The 14,469-nt window shown below is 37.2% G+C and overlaps 1 protein-coding gene across 2 annotated transcripts in view; it reads left to right on the forward strand.

Moving 5' to 3' along the window:
* The window catches only part of KDM4C (lysine demethylase 4C), a 301,610-nt gene extending 288,330 nt beyond the window's left edge, over positions 1-13,280 (forward strand). For both annotated transcript variants that reach the window (XM_042877489.1, XM_042877490.1), the window contains exons 20-22: positions 3,097-3,216; positions 9,644-9,736; positions 12,327-13,280. In XM_042877489.1, the coding sequence (XP_042733423.1) occupies positions 3,097-3,216; positions 9,644-9,736; positions 12,327-12,503 (390 nt within the window). In that variant the 3' untranslated portion in view covers positions 12,504-13,280. The remainder of the gene's footprint in view (positions 1-3,096; positions 3,217-9,643; positions 9,737-12,326) is intronic.
* The last annotated feature ends 1,189 nt before the right edge of the window (positions 13,281-14,469 follow it).

Genomic DNA, 14,469 nt, shown 5'->3' on the forward strand with positions numbered 1-14,469 from the left:
GCACTGAAATTTAGCCTTGTTGACTTCAGGAATCACAGGATTTAATTTTGTGCTTTCTTTGAATTCAATAAATTTAGTTGTTTTCAGTACGGTTGCTTTGAATAAAATATAGGAGAAATCCAAGTCGCTTACATTTTTATAATTTCCAAAATAATTGCTGATTTTTAAATATCTGAATTCGTACGATAATTGTAAAGAAAACCATTATCAAAATAAAATTGTAGTTATCCAGAGGATATGTGCTTCTGACAGTTTTGGAGAAATCTCAATAGTTCTTAAATTCATCTTAAATATGTACTTTCTAACCTTGATTTAGAAAGTACATATTTCTAAATTGATTTATGTCCATCTCTGAATATACTTATTCATTTTTAAATTAAGATATTTTCTCCAGGTGTCATTGGCTGCAATTCGGATTATTGGAATATCACAACATTTCTCAGCTTATGGTTTCTGTTCTCTTCTTTTTTCCTTATTTCTCAGTGTGGGTCCATGTTTGTTCTTCTACTCAGTTGGTATCAACTATCACCAGCACAATGGTGCAACTAGAGCTAGTGCTTACAGATATTCTGTTCAGATTTTATGAACCAAAGTATTCTTCTGTCACTGTGATAAAAACAAAAGGGGAAACAAAAATGTAGGAAAAATTCTTCATGACAATGGTAGGCATAAAAAAACATTATTTATCATTCCAAGATTTATTACTAATGGATTGATTACAGTTTTAGCTCAATGTATGTCATGAACATCAAAACATATGTTTCTGAAGTCAGAAAATACAGCCTGTTTTTAAAAAAAAATGTTTAAGAATTGTTATTCTTTACAAGTTTTTGCTTATAATGAAATTCTTTGAATATCTGTGAGACTGTGTCTAAAGTGTATGTTACTTACATCTGGCTTATGAGAATGTTCAGGGATTGTCATATCTTATGCCCAACTTTTCATGATACAACTGAGCAGAGTGAGATTGTGTTTTGCTAGTCTTGACAGCCTAAAAAATAGGTCTCATCATGCCTTCAGAAGAAAATGGTGAGAATATTTTTACAGTAAAAAGGTAGAACCTTTAAATAGTCTGCACAATACAAGAAAAGTTAGGAACTGTCAGCAATAATCAGCATTTTTAGAATGTTTCCCAAATGTTGTTCCATAAAGTAAGGTAACTTGGTTATGTATATGAGGGATGAGTTTGTGTCATAATTCCTGTTCTTCTTAGTTATTTGCATGGGAACTGTTAATTTTCCATATGAGCAATTCCATTAGCTGACAGAGAGAAGCTATGAGGCTTTTTTCTTCTGCAAGATACAGAGGGACAATTCATGAAAGGCTTTTGTTCTTGGAAAATTAATGTTTGGCTTGATATTCTTGATAGATTGTTTGTTTTAAGGAAATTTACAAAATTCCATGATGCTTTTTAAAAGTTTGTTTGAAGACACTTTGTCAAGACTTTTTAAAAATTATTTCTTATGCTTTAGGAATTGATAGGGGAAAAGTATAATAAGTATAATAATGTTACTGAACATCTTTGTAGTCATCACCAAGGAAAAAAACTTCCTCTCTCTTTCCTGTGGAAATACTGAGAAGAGTATACTGGAATGCCGTTTCCAACCCCATAAGTGGGCGGACCCATTGGATATTTGGTGATACTAAAAGGATGTATCATTCTGTGTCTGTCATAAAAGCCCTTTTCGGGCAAACACAGATGATATGTCTTAGAGCTGTCCCCTTGGAGAGCGCCTGACAGACAATAGAGACAGACATCTGTTTTTCAAGAATGTGTGTTTCTGCAAAAGCCCAGCATTATTCTGTTTTTCCCATGAGATGAATCAATTTCATGGATATATGTGATTAAAGACAATTTACCAGGCTTGAATTGGGCTAATGCAGTATTGTAACAAGATCACACTCCAGTAAGGATTGCTGTAGTGTATTTTTGCTCCCACATTTTAAGTTCTTTGTCATAATCCCTGGCCTCAGTTAGAAGAGGCAGGTGAAGCCAACAATACATTTTGTTAATTATTCTATTTAAATGTGAGACTGAAAACAATGAAAGTACCACAGCAACTTGAGATAACACCAGATCCCAGAGAACCTTGTCCCTGAGTCCTTGCATCTGACCCCTTGGCTCTTTCTTCTCCCTTCCTGTTTTGCCTCTCAGCAGTGAGCTCAGATAGCATGAACTGAGTAGTTCCTCTCACCTGTAGGAGAAAACCACTAAACTAGCTCCAATCTGCATCACAAGTGTTTTGAGGTAGTCTCTACAAAGTACAAATGCTTTTTGGGGAGTGAATATTTGTCACAGGTGGTTTCAAAGTAATCAGTGAGCACAGAGCTGGCATGGTCTTTCCCATGTCCATCGTACTGTTTCTGAAATGAACAGTGTGTTCCGCACGTAAGTTATTCGGGTCAGACCTGAACCATGTGAAGCAAAAGAAGCCATAGCAAGTACAAACTGTGCTGCTCTGACATTCTCAACAAATCAGGCACAAAATTTGCCAAAACACAGGAAAAAAACGTGTTTTGTAACTCCTGAAAAATAACAAGCCAAACAGAAAACCTCACCTGTTCTTCATCATATGTATTTAGACTATTTCAGTGTTTCTCCATCAGCTATGCAAAGAACTCATTGACATTCTCACCATTTATAGTTTGATCTATAACTGCATTTTTCAGTCAGCGAAGTTAGCATCTAGCAAAATTGTGCTGCAATTAACAAAACATGAGTTATTTGAATATGGAAAGGAAATTGTTGCGCATATTCAATTGCTCTTTAGTGATCTTTATTTTCAGTGTGTGACAGAAATTAATTTGGGGAAATGTATCACAGTTGCTGATAGCTATCTGATTTATGCATATGTTGCCTTGCCAATGCAGCATCAAGCTGTTAAGAGAGTTTCCTTGGTCAGTATTTCATTTTCATAAAGGCTAACAGTATCTTCTGTTAGCCCATTAGCAGGATTATAAAACTTGAAACACACATAGTAATAAATCTTCTCCAATTATCAAGTTGTAAGAAGCAGCTTATTGGTAATTTCAAAGTATATTCAAAGTGTATTAGCTCACTCCCTGACGTGAGAATCCATCCTTCTTTGTAAATAGAGCAGAGATTGCCTAAAGCTGGGCCCACCTGCAGAGGGAGAGGTTGTTCAAGTGAAGTGGCCTGATGGAAAGCTGTATGGTGCAAAGTATCTGGGACCAAACACAGCTCACATGTATCAGGTGAGTGTCTATATTTATTACCAGATGCCTATTTTTGAGATGTCTTTATTGCTTATTCAGCTCTAGCATTGGAGTGGCAGACCACAAGTTCAGAGCTGCAGGAGTATGGACTAAATTGTAAACTGCTGATGCCTTTAAACCAGCACATAATGCTGTCTAAAACATTAACTAGTACTGTGCATTTCTGCCGAGTTGATGTTTTGCTTGATCCCATGAAATTAAAAAGAATGATTATTTAATAGAACTCAATCAGTAGTCTTCACAGAATCACAGAACTGTAGGGGTTGGAAGGGACCTCTAGAGATCATTGAGACCAACCCCCCTGCCAAAGCAGGTTCCCTACAGCAGGTCGCACAGGTAGGCATCCAGGCAAGACTTGAATATCTCCAGAGAAGGAGACTCCACAACCCCCCTGGGCAGCCTGTTCCAGTGCTCCATCACCTCACTGTAAAGAAGTTCTTGCGCACATTCGTGTGGAACTTCCTATGCTGCAGCTTATGTTTCCCCTTGTCCTGTCTCCACTCACCACTGAAAAGAGACTGGCCTCACCACTATGGCCCCCACACCTCAGATATTTATAAACCTGGATTAGATCCCCTCTCAGTCATCTTTTCTCAAGGCTAAATAGACCCAGTTCACTCAGCCTTTCTTCATAGGGGAGATGCTCCAGGCCCTTCACCATCTTTGTGGCCCTCCGCTGGACTCTTTCCAAGAGATCCCTGTCTTTTTTGTACTGGGGAGCCCAGAACTGGACGCAGTACTCCAGATGAGGCCTCACCAGGGCAGAGTAGAGGGGGAGGATCACCTCCCTCGACCTGCTGGCCACGCTCTTTTTAATGCACCCCAGTAAGCCATTGGCCTTTTTGGCCACAAGGGCACACTGCTGGCTCATGGCCAACCTGTCGTCCACCAGGACACCCAGGTCCCTCTCTGCAGAGCTCCTCTCCAGCAGCTCATCCCCCAGCCTGTACTGGTGCATGCAATTATTCCTCCCCAGATGCAAGACTCTACACTTGCTTTTGTTGAACCTCATCCAGTTTCTTACTGCCCAGCTCTCCAGCCTGTCCAGGTCTCGCTGAATGGCAGCACAGCCTTCAGGCGTGTCAGCCAATCCTCCCAACTTCATATCATCAGCAAACTTGCTGAGGGTGGCCACTGTCCCCTCAACAAGGTCATTGATGAAGATGTTGAACAAGACCGGACCCAGCACCGACCCCTGAGGGACACCACTGGTTACAGGTCTCCAGCCAGACTCTGCACCACCAACGACGACCCTCTGCGCTCTGCCAGTCAGCCAGTTCTCAACCCACCTCACTGTCCACTCGTCTATCCCACACTTCCTCAGATTTGTTATAAGGATGTCGTGGGAGACAGTATCAAATGCCTTGCTGAAATCAAGGTAGACTACATCTACCGCTCTCCCCCCATCCATCCAGCATGTGACAACATTTTTCATTTTATAAAGGTGAACAGGTAGAATATTAAGAGAAATAGTTATTTTTTTCCAAGTCATTTACTTACTATCTCCAAATTGGTCATTTATTTATTTGATTTCAGGTAATTACACTATTAATGAGATAAAATCTATTAATACTTTGTGACCACAATGTGCCCCAGGCATTTTGTGAAAGGATGGAAGGAAAAACAGTAAAAAGAAGAGTGAAAATAGCTCCACTTCCATTTGTGCAAGGTACTTTTGAATTAATTAACACATAATCTAAGGAGCATTTTATCCTTAGCAAAGCCAAAATGAAACTGAACACTGCAGCTTTAAAAGCCTTTTAAGGCTAAAAAGCTGACTTCTGATTTCAGAGACACAATAATCGTTGGTTTTTTTTGTACTTGCCTTTGAGAAAAAATCAGTCAGCAGCTTTGAGTACTGAAGTGAATGGTAGAAACTGCAATAAAACAATCACAATAATAATACTACTTCTGGAAGAATGAGAATCTCGGTACATTTCTTTTATATATATATAATCATTTTCACTTATGTAACTCTTTTCATCTGAAGGCTTCACATTACTGTACAAAAATGGTAAATTTGCTATTATATCTGCAGATAAATTAAGGCACAGGGAGGCTAAATGATATGCTGCATTGACCTTCTCAGTTTGCCAATGACTTGCAATCAAACTCAGGTCTTCAAATGCCTGATCCCTTGAGTTAGTCTCTAAATGTTACCCTTTTGCTTATATTTAGAAGATGTATTATTTTGTGAAAGTGAAAAGTTGTGTTTTTTTTTTAATGAAATACAAAGATTGTTCTACAGTAACAGTAATCTTCTAATCATTTAATCTTCTAAACAGTTGGTCTTCTAAGGAATACTGTGAGATTAGATTAATATGGTTGTTTAAAACCAAAATAGTAAAAAAAAAAGAGATTTTTGTCTCATTTAGGACCTCTGAGACAACATGATAAAAGTAGTATAATAGAAAATAGACTAGCATAAGGATGTTAGTAGGGTCTGCAGTTTTTGCAGTTCCTCAGCATAGCAGTTATAGGATTATTAAGTTTGGAGAAGACCAGTAAGGTCATCAAATCATCTATCCATCACCTCATGAGTTTCCTCATGAATTTCACCGAGGCCCAGTGCCCAAGCCACAAAACCATGTCTCTAAATGCCACATCTGTACATTTCATGAACGTGCCTCTATCCCTTCCTTGGTTAGCCTCTTTCAATGTGCACCCACACCTCCTGAGAAGAAATTTTTCCGAATATCCAACCTGAACGTCCCGTGGTGCAACTTCAGATCACTATCGTCCTATTGTTGTTACCTAGGAGAAGACACTAATCCCACCTAACCACAACCTCCTTTAGGTAGTTGTACTGAAAGATGAGATCTCCTCTTAGATTCCTCTCCTCCAGACTAAACAGTCCCAGTTCCCTCACCCACTACTCAAAAAGCTTGTGCTCAAAACCCCTCACTAACTTTGTTGCCCTTCATTGCCCACTCCAGGGCCTCAGTATCTTGCTTTTAGTTTTGGGGCCCAAAACTGAACACAGTACTTGAGGTGTGACCTCTTCCCCACCAGCTCATTTTCTGGCACTGGAGTCAGCCTGCTCCTGTGCATTTATGATAGAATCACAGAATTTTTAGAGTTAGAAAGGATCTTTAAAGGTCATCTGGTCCCAGCTCCCCTTCAGTGAATGGGACATGCGCAGCTAGATCACATTGCCCAGGGCATGATCCAGCCTGGCCTTGAAAGTTTCCCAGGAAGTACATCAATTACATCTCTGGGCAACCTGTTCCAGCTCCTCACCACCCTTGCTGTAAAAGATTTTTTCCTTATATCCAACCTAAATTTACCCACTTTAAATTTGAAACCATTTCCTCTTGTTCTGTCACCACAGACCGTGCTAAAAAGTCTGTCCCCTTCTTTTCTGTAGCTCCCCTTTAGATACTGAAAGGCTGTAATCAGGCCACCTTGCAGCCTTCTCTTTTCCAAGCTGAGCAGCCCCAGTGCTTTCAACCTGTTTTCATAGGAGAGGTAGTGGGTGTTACCTCAACACAGGTGCATGATCTTGTATTTGGATTTGTTGAACCTCATGAGGTTCACCGAGGCCCAGTGCCCTAGCCTGTCTAGGTCCCTCTGGCAGGCATCCTGTCCTTCTGATGTGTTGAATGTGTTGACTGCACCCCACAGCTTGATGTCATCTAGAGACTTGCTGAGGCTGCACCCAACCCCATCAGTGTCATTGATGAAGATAATAAAGCACTTCCAATCCTTCAACTGACTGCCCCAAAACCCCAAAGTTCCTTTTAATAGCCTCAGGCTTCTCTGTTTGACCTCATCATTGCCAATCTGAACTACCTGAAGTGGATAATAAGTATTAAAGACTACTGTGAACTGCTTTTAATAAAACAAACTTTTTAAACAAACTGGGGAAACAGCAAAGATTAAAGGGTGTCCAAGTTGTACTATACAGGATTTCTGAAATTTTGCAAGCATTTTAATCTGTATGACAGGACTGCCAAACATGACCACAGATTACAGAGTCTGTGACATGCAAGGTGCAAGATTAACTCCAAGACAAATGAGTAGTGCTTCTTATTTATCTTAAGTGGTTTCCAACACAGCCTCCAGGACACATGCACATACGCACACTGTTTTCTGATCTCTGTTGGACACTTGAGATTCTCATACCAAAAGAATCTCTTACTCTTTCGTGTTCTCTTATATTGTACCACAAAAGGAGAAACTGAAAACGAGTCTCTGAAACAACTGTCATCTGATACAACAAATCTATTCAAATATTGAAATACAGATAAATTTTTGAATTGTTCTCATGTTCTTGAGACATTTGTACAGAATTTGACAGTGCTTATGCATGCAGGAGCTATGACAAAATGTGCCAGAATTTGTGTCATCTAGCTTAACATTTGCCATCCAGTTACCCCACACAATCCCCAATCAGAGTTATACCTGCAAATGGAGTAAGTGTTCATTTCAAATGAAACTGTTAGTGATGTCTATCTGTGTGATGTCATTTTTAATGTAGGTATGATTGTTTTCAGTGTTTATTTTAGATTTTCATTTGAGATGATTAAATTATTCACCCTGTTGTTTTCTACATTTTCCACTGATCCTTTAATCTTGTTGTCGTGATGAAAGAAAATCTCATGGAGAGAATAAAGTGGTACACAGACCCAGTGCAACTGCAGAAGTGCAAATAAAATAAATTGCTGGATAAAACAGATGATTGATGATGTAGTATATGCAGTCTGGAATAAGTTTGAGTTATTAGAGACAATGGTTTTGTATTTTGCATGAATCACAAAACAACTGGAAGTCTTAGAGAAGTGCTTATGTTTGCCTTTAACATTATGGCAAATACATTTCCAGTGCAGTTTCATGCTGAATTATAGCTGAAAACTTTCCAGTTGCAAAGTTGAACATATTTCACACAGCAAACTTGTAAAATTCTGTGGTATGAAGCAGTCTCCTCCCTCTTTACCCTGCTATTAAAACAAAAGTCTTTGCCCATTAATTTTCTCATTGCATGGAACCAAGGGATTTTATTTCCTGCCTGATTCTTTCACTGGTGATGCATAACAAGCATTACTGCAGATACGAAGCAAAAACATACTATGAAATGTACTGTGCAGTAAAGGGCAGGAAAAACAGAAAGTCTGCTGACAGATAATGGTGAAAAATAATAAAATGGCCATCGTTTAAACAAGTTTAAACCAAAGGGAACTTTATGTTCCACTAGAGTACCACTCGCTGACTTGGCCTGTAGGGTTAGTAACAGGAACAGAGGGGCGAAGATGACTTCTGTGATTTTTTTACATATCTTGCTCTGTGGAGTTTTCTTTGGATTTTAAATGTGCTCTGGATTTATGCATCCCTTTTAAATTGTTTTTAAAGAGATCTTGCTTTTAAAGAAGTTAATAGTTCATACACCTGTACCCTTACTTTTGACAGTGGATATACTCTGTTGGATTCTTCAGTTGTTAAAATTAATCTGACACTCTCAGTCAAGGCAAGGTTTTAATTTGGACCTACAAAACCCACTCCATCTACAACTTCAAATACATGATTTTTCAGATTTATCTATGATAACACTTTAATAATGTTTTTATATGTTTGCATTTGGACTTATTATTCCAATATGTCTGTTGTCATTCAAGTGGTATCATAAACGGAATGGGGCTTCTTTTAAGTTCTTGCCAAACTTTTAAGTACAGTTTCTATAGGAACTAAAACTGCAGTCCTAGATAATAGCTGAAAGTCACAATTGTTAGATGAAGTATGAAAAAAAAAATCAGCAGCTACTGAAAAGGCATAAATGCTTCAAAGCCTCAGCATTTTAACATTCCCCACACCTAGTTACATTTCCTTTCTCATTTTCTGCTAACGGGGTTCATGTTGGATTAAATCTAAACCTAAGCATGATAAAGCTTTTCATCTTCTGAACAGAGCATTTTAAAGAAATTCCATCAGATTCAATAAAATTCTGTTAACTGCTATTTCCCTAGTTGTCACTCATACTTAGTTTCTTTTGACATCATCTTCCTCAACCTTGAAGCACAGGATGTTAAAATTAAATTTATTTATTTATTTATTAGAAGCAAGGAATTAAAATGAGGCAAATTAAAATGACATGAAGACGTTTTAATACATCGGTCCTACAAAATTATTTTGTCTGTGTTGTTTCTGCTCTGCATTCCTAATAAACTTTATTTTATTGCATGTGTGTGTCAGTGTTGATTTTGAAGTCTCTTTGCTCAGATGTTTTTTTTGGTCTAATGAACATTCTAAGAAATAACATTTTTTTTCTGTTTTATCTTAATTTCACTAAAATAGAAATTATTGATGTTCAAATCTCTGCTTGCATTTTTATTCAGACATTCCCAGAAACTTCCCAGAGTTAAATCATGATTTTTTTTTTAATACTCTTTTTTTTTTTTTTTTTCCCAACTAGGTTGAGTTTGAGGATGGTTCTCAAATATTAATGAAGAGAGAAGAGATCTATACTCTAGATGAAGAGCTTCCTAAAAGAGTGAAAGCCCGTTTTGTGAGTACTTTCTGATAACTTCATGGTATTTACATGCTCAAAATGCCAACAACGCTATCCCTGGCTTTATTCTTACTTTTTATTTTAATTTGTACAGATTTTGCACAGCAATTAGCACAAGTTCACGTTTGCCAGTGAGAAGGATTTGTTGTATTGCTAATACAGGCAAATGCTGCCTAATTCTTCTCTCCCAAAGGAGTCATTGTGGTAGAATATCTGTCAGATCATGAGTAGTATTTTGAATTTTAAAATAGATAACTGTTATGTTCTTTCAGAATGTTTTTATGATGTCCACAACTTTTGAAAAACTTTCCAAATTATAAGAGCTTTGAGATTTTAAATGCTTTTAATTTAATAAAAATGCAATTAACTCGTCCTGAGAAACAGAACACCTGTTTCATGAAAACTCATTAATATCACTAACAGGACTTAGACCATTTCTCTGGTCTTTAGTTTAAAACCAGAGCCTCATATTTTTCCAGTTTCTTGTGGTTCCAGACAACATCCGCTGGTTAACTATATGCCATTCAGAAAACAGCTGAGGTTCCTGAGGAGCAGAAGTTTGAAAAGGGAAAGTTCTGCCATACAGATATTGGAGGAAACAGATCTGTCTTTGTCACTAATGCTAGATGTTTGTGCAGTTCAATTCAATACTAATTCTACTCAGAAATGCATTGTGCTCATCTCAAGTCCATGTTCTCATTTAGCATTCTTTGTTCAAAACTGTGCCTAGTAAGTTGAATTACCTTACTTAATCTAACAACAAAGCATAAAGATGCTAAGTTGTTCTCATAAATAAGAGAAATAATTCAGTATTGTGTGAAAAAAGGATAACTCTCTTATTAGAAAAATGAAGCTTTGAAAGGGAGAACAGTGCACAGTGTAGTTTTCATTGCTGCAAGGTGGCGGGCTCATACACAAAACCTGCTTGCATATCTGTTACGTGACATTAATTTGATTTTTGAGAGCTGGGTATGTGGCATGGTACGGGAGTAATGTGTAGACTGGATTCTTCAGGCATATTCAGCTTGGATTAGTTCGATGGCCTAACTAACAGCATCACACATATGTATAGATAAGTAACTTTGACTTCCCTTTTTTTTTGCTTCTTGCCTGCTTGCTTCTTCCATCAGTGCCTCCTTTCAGTCAGTCCTCAGCAGCTATCCCCTTTGTGGAGGTTGCACATTTTTGGGCTGTGTCAGGGGCAAGGGTTGTCGTAATGCGTGAATGGGGCAGGAAAGTGAGAGGTAGAAGAAAGGCAGAGAAAACTGAGGTTGTCAGTGAGTGCCTACTGGCAGGATTTACTGAAGGAATAGAATGAGATTAGGACAGCTCTTTCCAGTTGGAGGTGCAATAATCAGATGTTCCTGACTGAGACAACTTTTGGCCAGTTATTTGTGGTAAATGCAAACATCTTTCAGTGTCCTAATTATCTAGGGTTAGGAAAGATGTCATGGAAAATGTTGAACAAACCATCTGGATATATTCAATATGTTCTTCAGTGTTTTTTAATTATATTCAGAACTCAATTGGTTATTTTTTTTTCTTTTTAAGGAGACTACTTACATAAAACTTTTATAATTAATTGCATGTCCTGTAGAACAAAAACTGTTGCATTTCAGTAAGAATATCATTATGGCCATAACTGAGTTCATGCTCTTTTAAAAATGATATTTTTATAGTTCAGTATTTTATTTTTGCATCTGACACCATTCAATTTATATGGACATTAGATATAGGTTAAAAAACACTGAATTTGGTTGGCTACAATATCCAGTCTATACACAGGCCTTTCCATGATTCTCCACAGTTCCCTCAGGTTCTATAAAAAAAGGATTTATTCCTCAAGGTATGTTTAACACTTCCTTCACCTCCTCATGCTGAATTGTTTCCCCTTCTTGAAATATATGACACTAATTTCTTCTAACCAGAGTTTTTCCTAACTGTGGAAATTTTACCACGACTCAAGTAATAGAAGTTGGTTCCAACCTCTCTGCCACTGTTTTTCCCCAAATGGATTGCTGTTTGCCATCCTGCTTCTTTGTCACAGTTGATCCTTTAAGTTTGCTGAGAAACAGCTGTTGATTTCAGCTCTTAGTAAATCAACTAGCATACAGGTTTGTTAACAGAAGTCCTTGAGGTACATTGCACTTAAAACATATCTGAATAAAACACAGATGTGGATAATACTTGATACTGCTGGGAGTGAAGCTACCCAACAGTTGTGTTATTTCTGTGTTGCTGTTTTGCATCCTGAAAGAGTGTGATTTTCTGAGTTCTGGATAAAACCAAACCTAGCTGGTATTAATCACAATTCTAAGGAACACTAAAGATCTAAAAACTTAATTTATGAACATGCAAAACATGGTAAAGTAAGAATTGTACTTTAAAATGTGTGTTTAAACTATACATTTAGTATTTATACATTTTTCTACAAACTGTGTCGTATCTGAATAATCCATCATATAGTTAGTGATGATGCCATGGTGATCTAGTGGAATGTACCTGTACTTCCATGTAACTCCACTAAAATATATCAGAACGTGGTAGTGTGCACCAAGTCTAATGTGTATTTAATGTCTGGTTTTAGTCTACAGCGTCTGACATGAGATTTGAAGACACGTTTTATGGAGCGGATATTATCCTGGGAGAAAAGAAGAGACAGAGAGTACTGAGTTCCCGTTTTAAGAATGAGTATGTGGATGATCCAGGATACCGCACCTTCTTAAAAAGCTCGTTCCAGAAGAAGTGCCAGAAGGGGCAATAAGGGGAGTAATGAAGAGATGAAGACAGACAGAAAGACACACACACACACTGTTTTAGACTGGTTATAGGTGACTAAAAAGTCAAGCAGCATTAGTTGCGATTGGTTTTGAGTTAATTAAGCACTTGGTTTTACAGTGAGGCAGTTTATATGTAAGCCTCGTCAGATAAAGTACTTGAGTTATTACTTCTTCAGTTAAGTAATAAAGATTTTGTAATACTTTTCATTTTGAAACTAGGAGGGAAAACCAAGTGAGAGTAAAACGGATTACACAGCGATAGACTGAAGAAAATTTTTGTTTGAAGTTAGTGGAAAAATTCTCTTTGAGTAATAGAAGATTCACAGTTAGAAGAGGAGACACTTTAATAAACAGAGACAATTGCACTAGCTCATTTTTTTTCTGCCAATAGGGAAGGATGTTAGATTTAATAATAGCAGTTTTTGTAAAACATTTTTTAAGCAAATACAAATATGTACGGGATTAAGACAAACAAAATCAGTTTTGATTCGTACAGTGCTCTTCCTTTTTATGTCACTACTGCTCTCAGTAGGGTTTGATGTGGACTCAACTGTTGACTTAAATATTTTTGGCTTTTCAGAAAGGTATCTTCAGCACAGTAATGATTTTTTGTACATTTAAAGAGGCAGATTTCTGCAATTATTTTTGAACACGTTTTTCATAAGATCTATAAAATAGCTATTTGTAAAATATAATTTTCTTTCATTTTCTGTATTGAAAATTAGAGTTTAAAAATATATGCTTAACAGGCTAGTTTTGAATGAATACAAATGGTCTTCCTTTTAAAATAATGGTCTATCACTGTAATAATATTTTAAACAAATATATAAATAAATGATTTCCTTTTACTTGCATCATTTTGTCTCTTGACATGATTATCAATTCCAGCACCTCTGGTACTTAAAGGAAGGAGAAACTTCACTATCTGCAGTAGACGTGTAGTTTCCTGAACACAACACAAACACATGACTTAGTATTCAAACAGTAACTTGATAAATGCTTTAATTCCTTGTCTATTTCTCTTCACTCTTTGGGATCTTGATCTTTTTGCATATTTCACAGAAAACAGCATGTCTGAATGCATTTCCTGCCTATTTGTCTGAAACACTTTGGTTTGTGAAACCAGAAGAGAGCTTTATCAAAGTTACATCATCTGTTTCTTATAAACTGGCCCATCAGCAGGATTTCTGACTTCCTGCCACGGGGAAAAAAAAAACACCTCTCTCAAAGTACAATTTGAGCACTGCTGTTTCTCAGGCTCTGCTTCTAATAAAGAACCAAGAAGCCATATATATCAATATATGAACACAATGAGTTTTTCATGACAAACCCAGTGCTTTGTTTGCCAAGATGCACTGTTGCCCTTTGCAACGTTGTTGTCTCACTGTTGCCCTTTGCATGATTTTTATTTGTTTGTTTATTTTAAGTGGACAGCAAAGTCTTCTCATCTACTGTGTGGCATCTCCACTATAAATTTAATTTTTCTGTGTTACATTAACTATTTATTATTTTGCAATGAAATCACTCAGAATCCCTTTAGTCTTAGAAATTGCTTAGCTGTGACAATCATAATGTATTTCTTACTGGCATATTTCTTTAGAGGTAGTGGGTTTCAGTGAGTACTGTCTGGCGTATTTCAGAATACCAGAGCTTTTTCCAGAGTTGTAAAAGAAAAATTACCAGGGGTACTGTACCAAAATGCAAGATTGCTGCCCTCATGATATAAATACAGCTGGTGGCTGGTAAGTTATTACATATAATGTAAACACCAGTAATAACTTCTTGATATTAAGTTCCATAGCACTGTTCAAGGATAAGAATGAGAGTGTGATCCATCCATCATAAAGGTGATAAGAAATATTACATTATTCTTCAGTTGAGTACATGTAAACACACTTTGTAAATAAATAAATGAGGCTGTGAGATACTACACAGGCTAAATGTTAAGTG

Source organism: Lagopus leucura, unplaced genomic scaffold, assembly GCF_019238085.1.
Source record: "Lagopus leucura isolate 7727_CA_CO unplaced genomic scaffold, USGS_WTPT01 Super-Scaffold_100018, whole genome shotgun sequence".
NCBI lineage: Eukaryota > Metazoa > Chordata > Aves > Galliformes > Phasianidae > Lagopus > Lagopus leucura.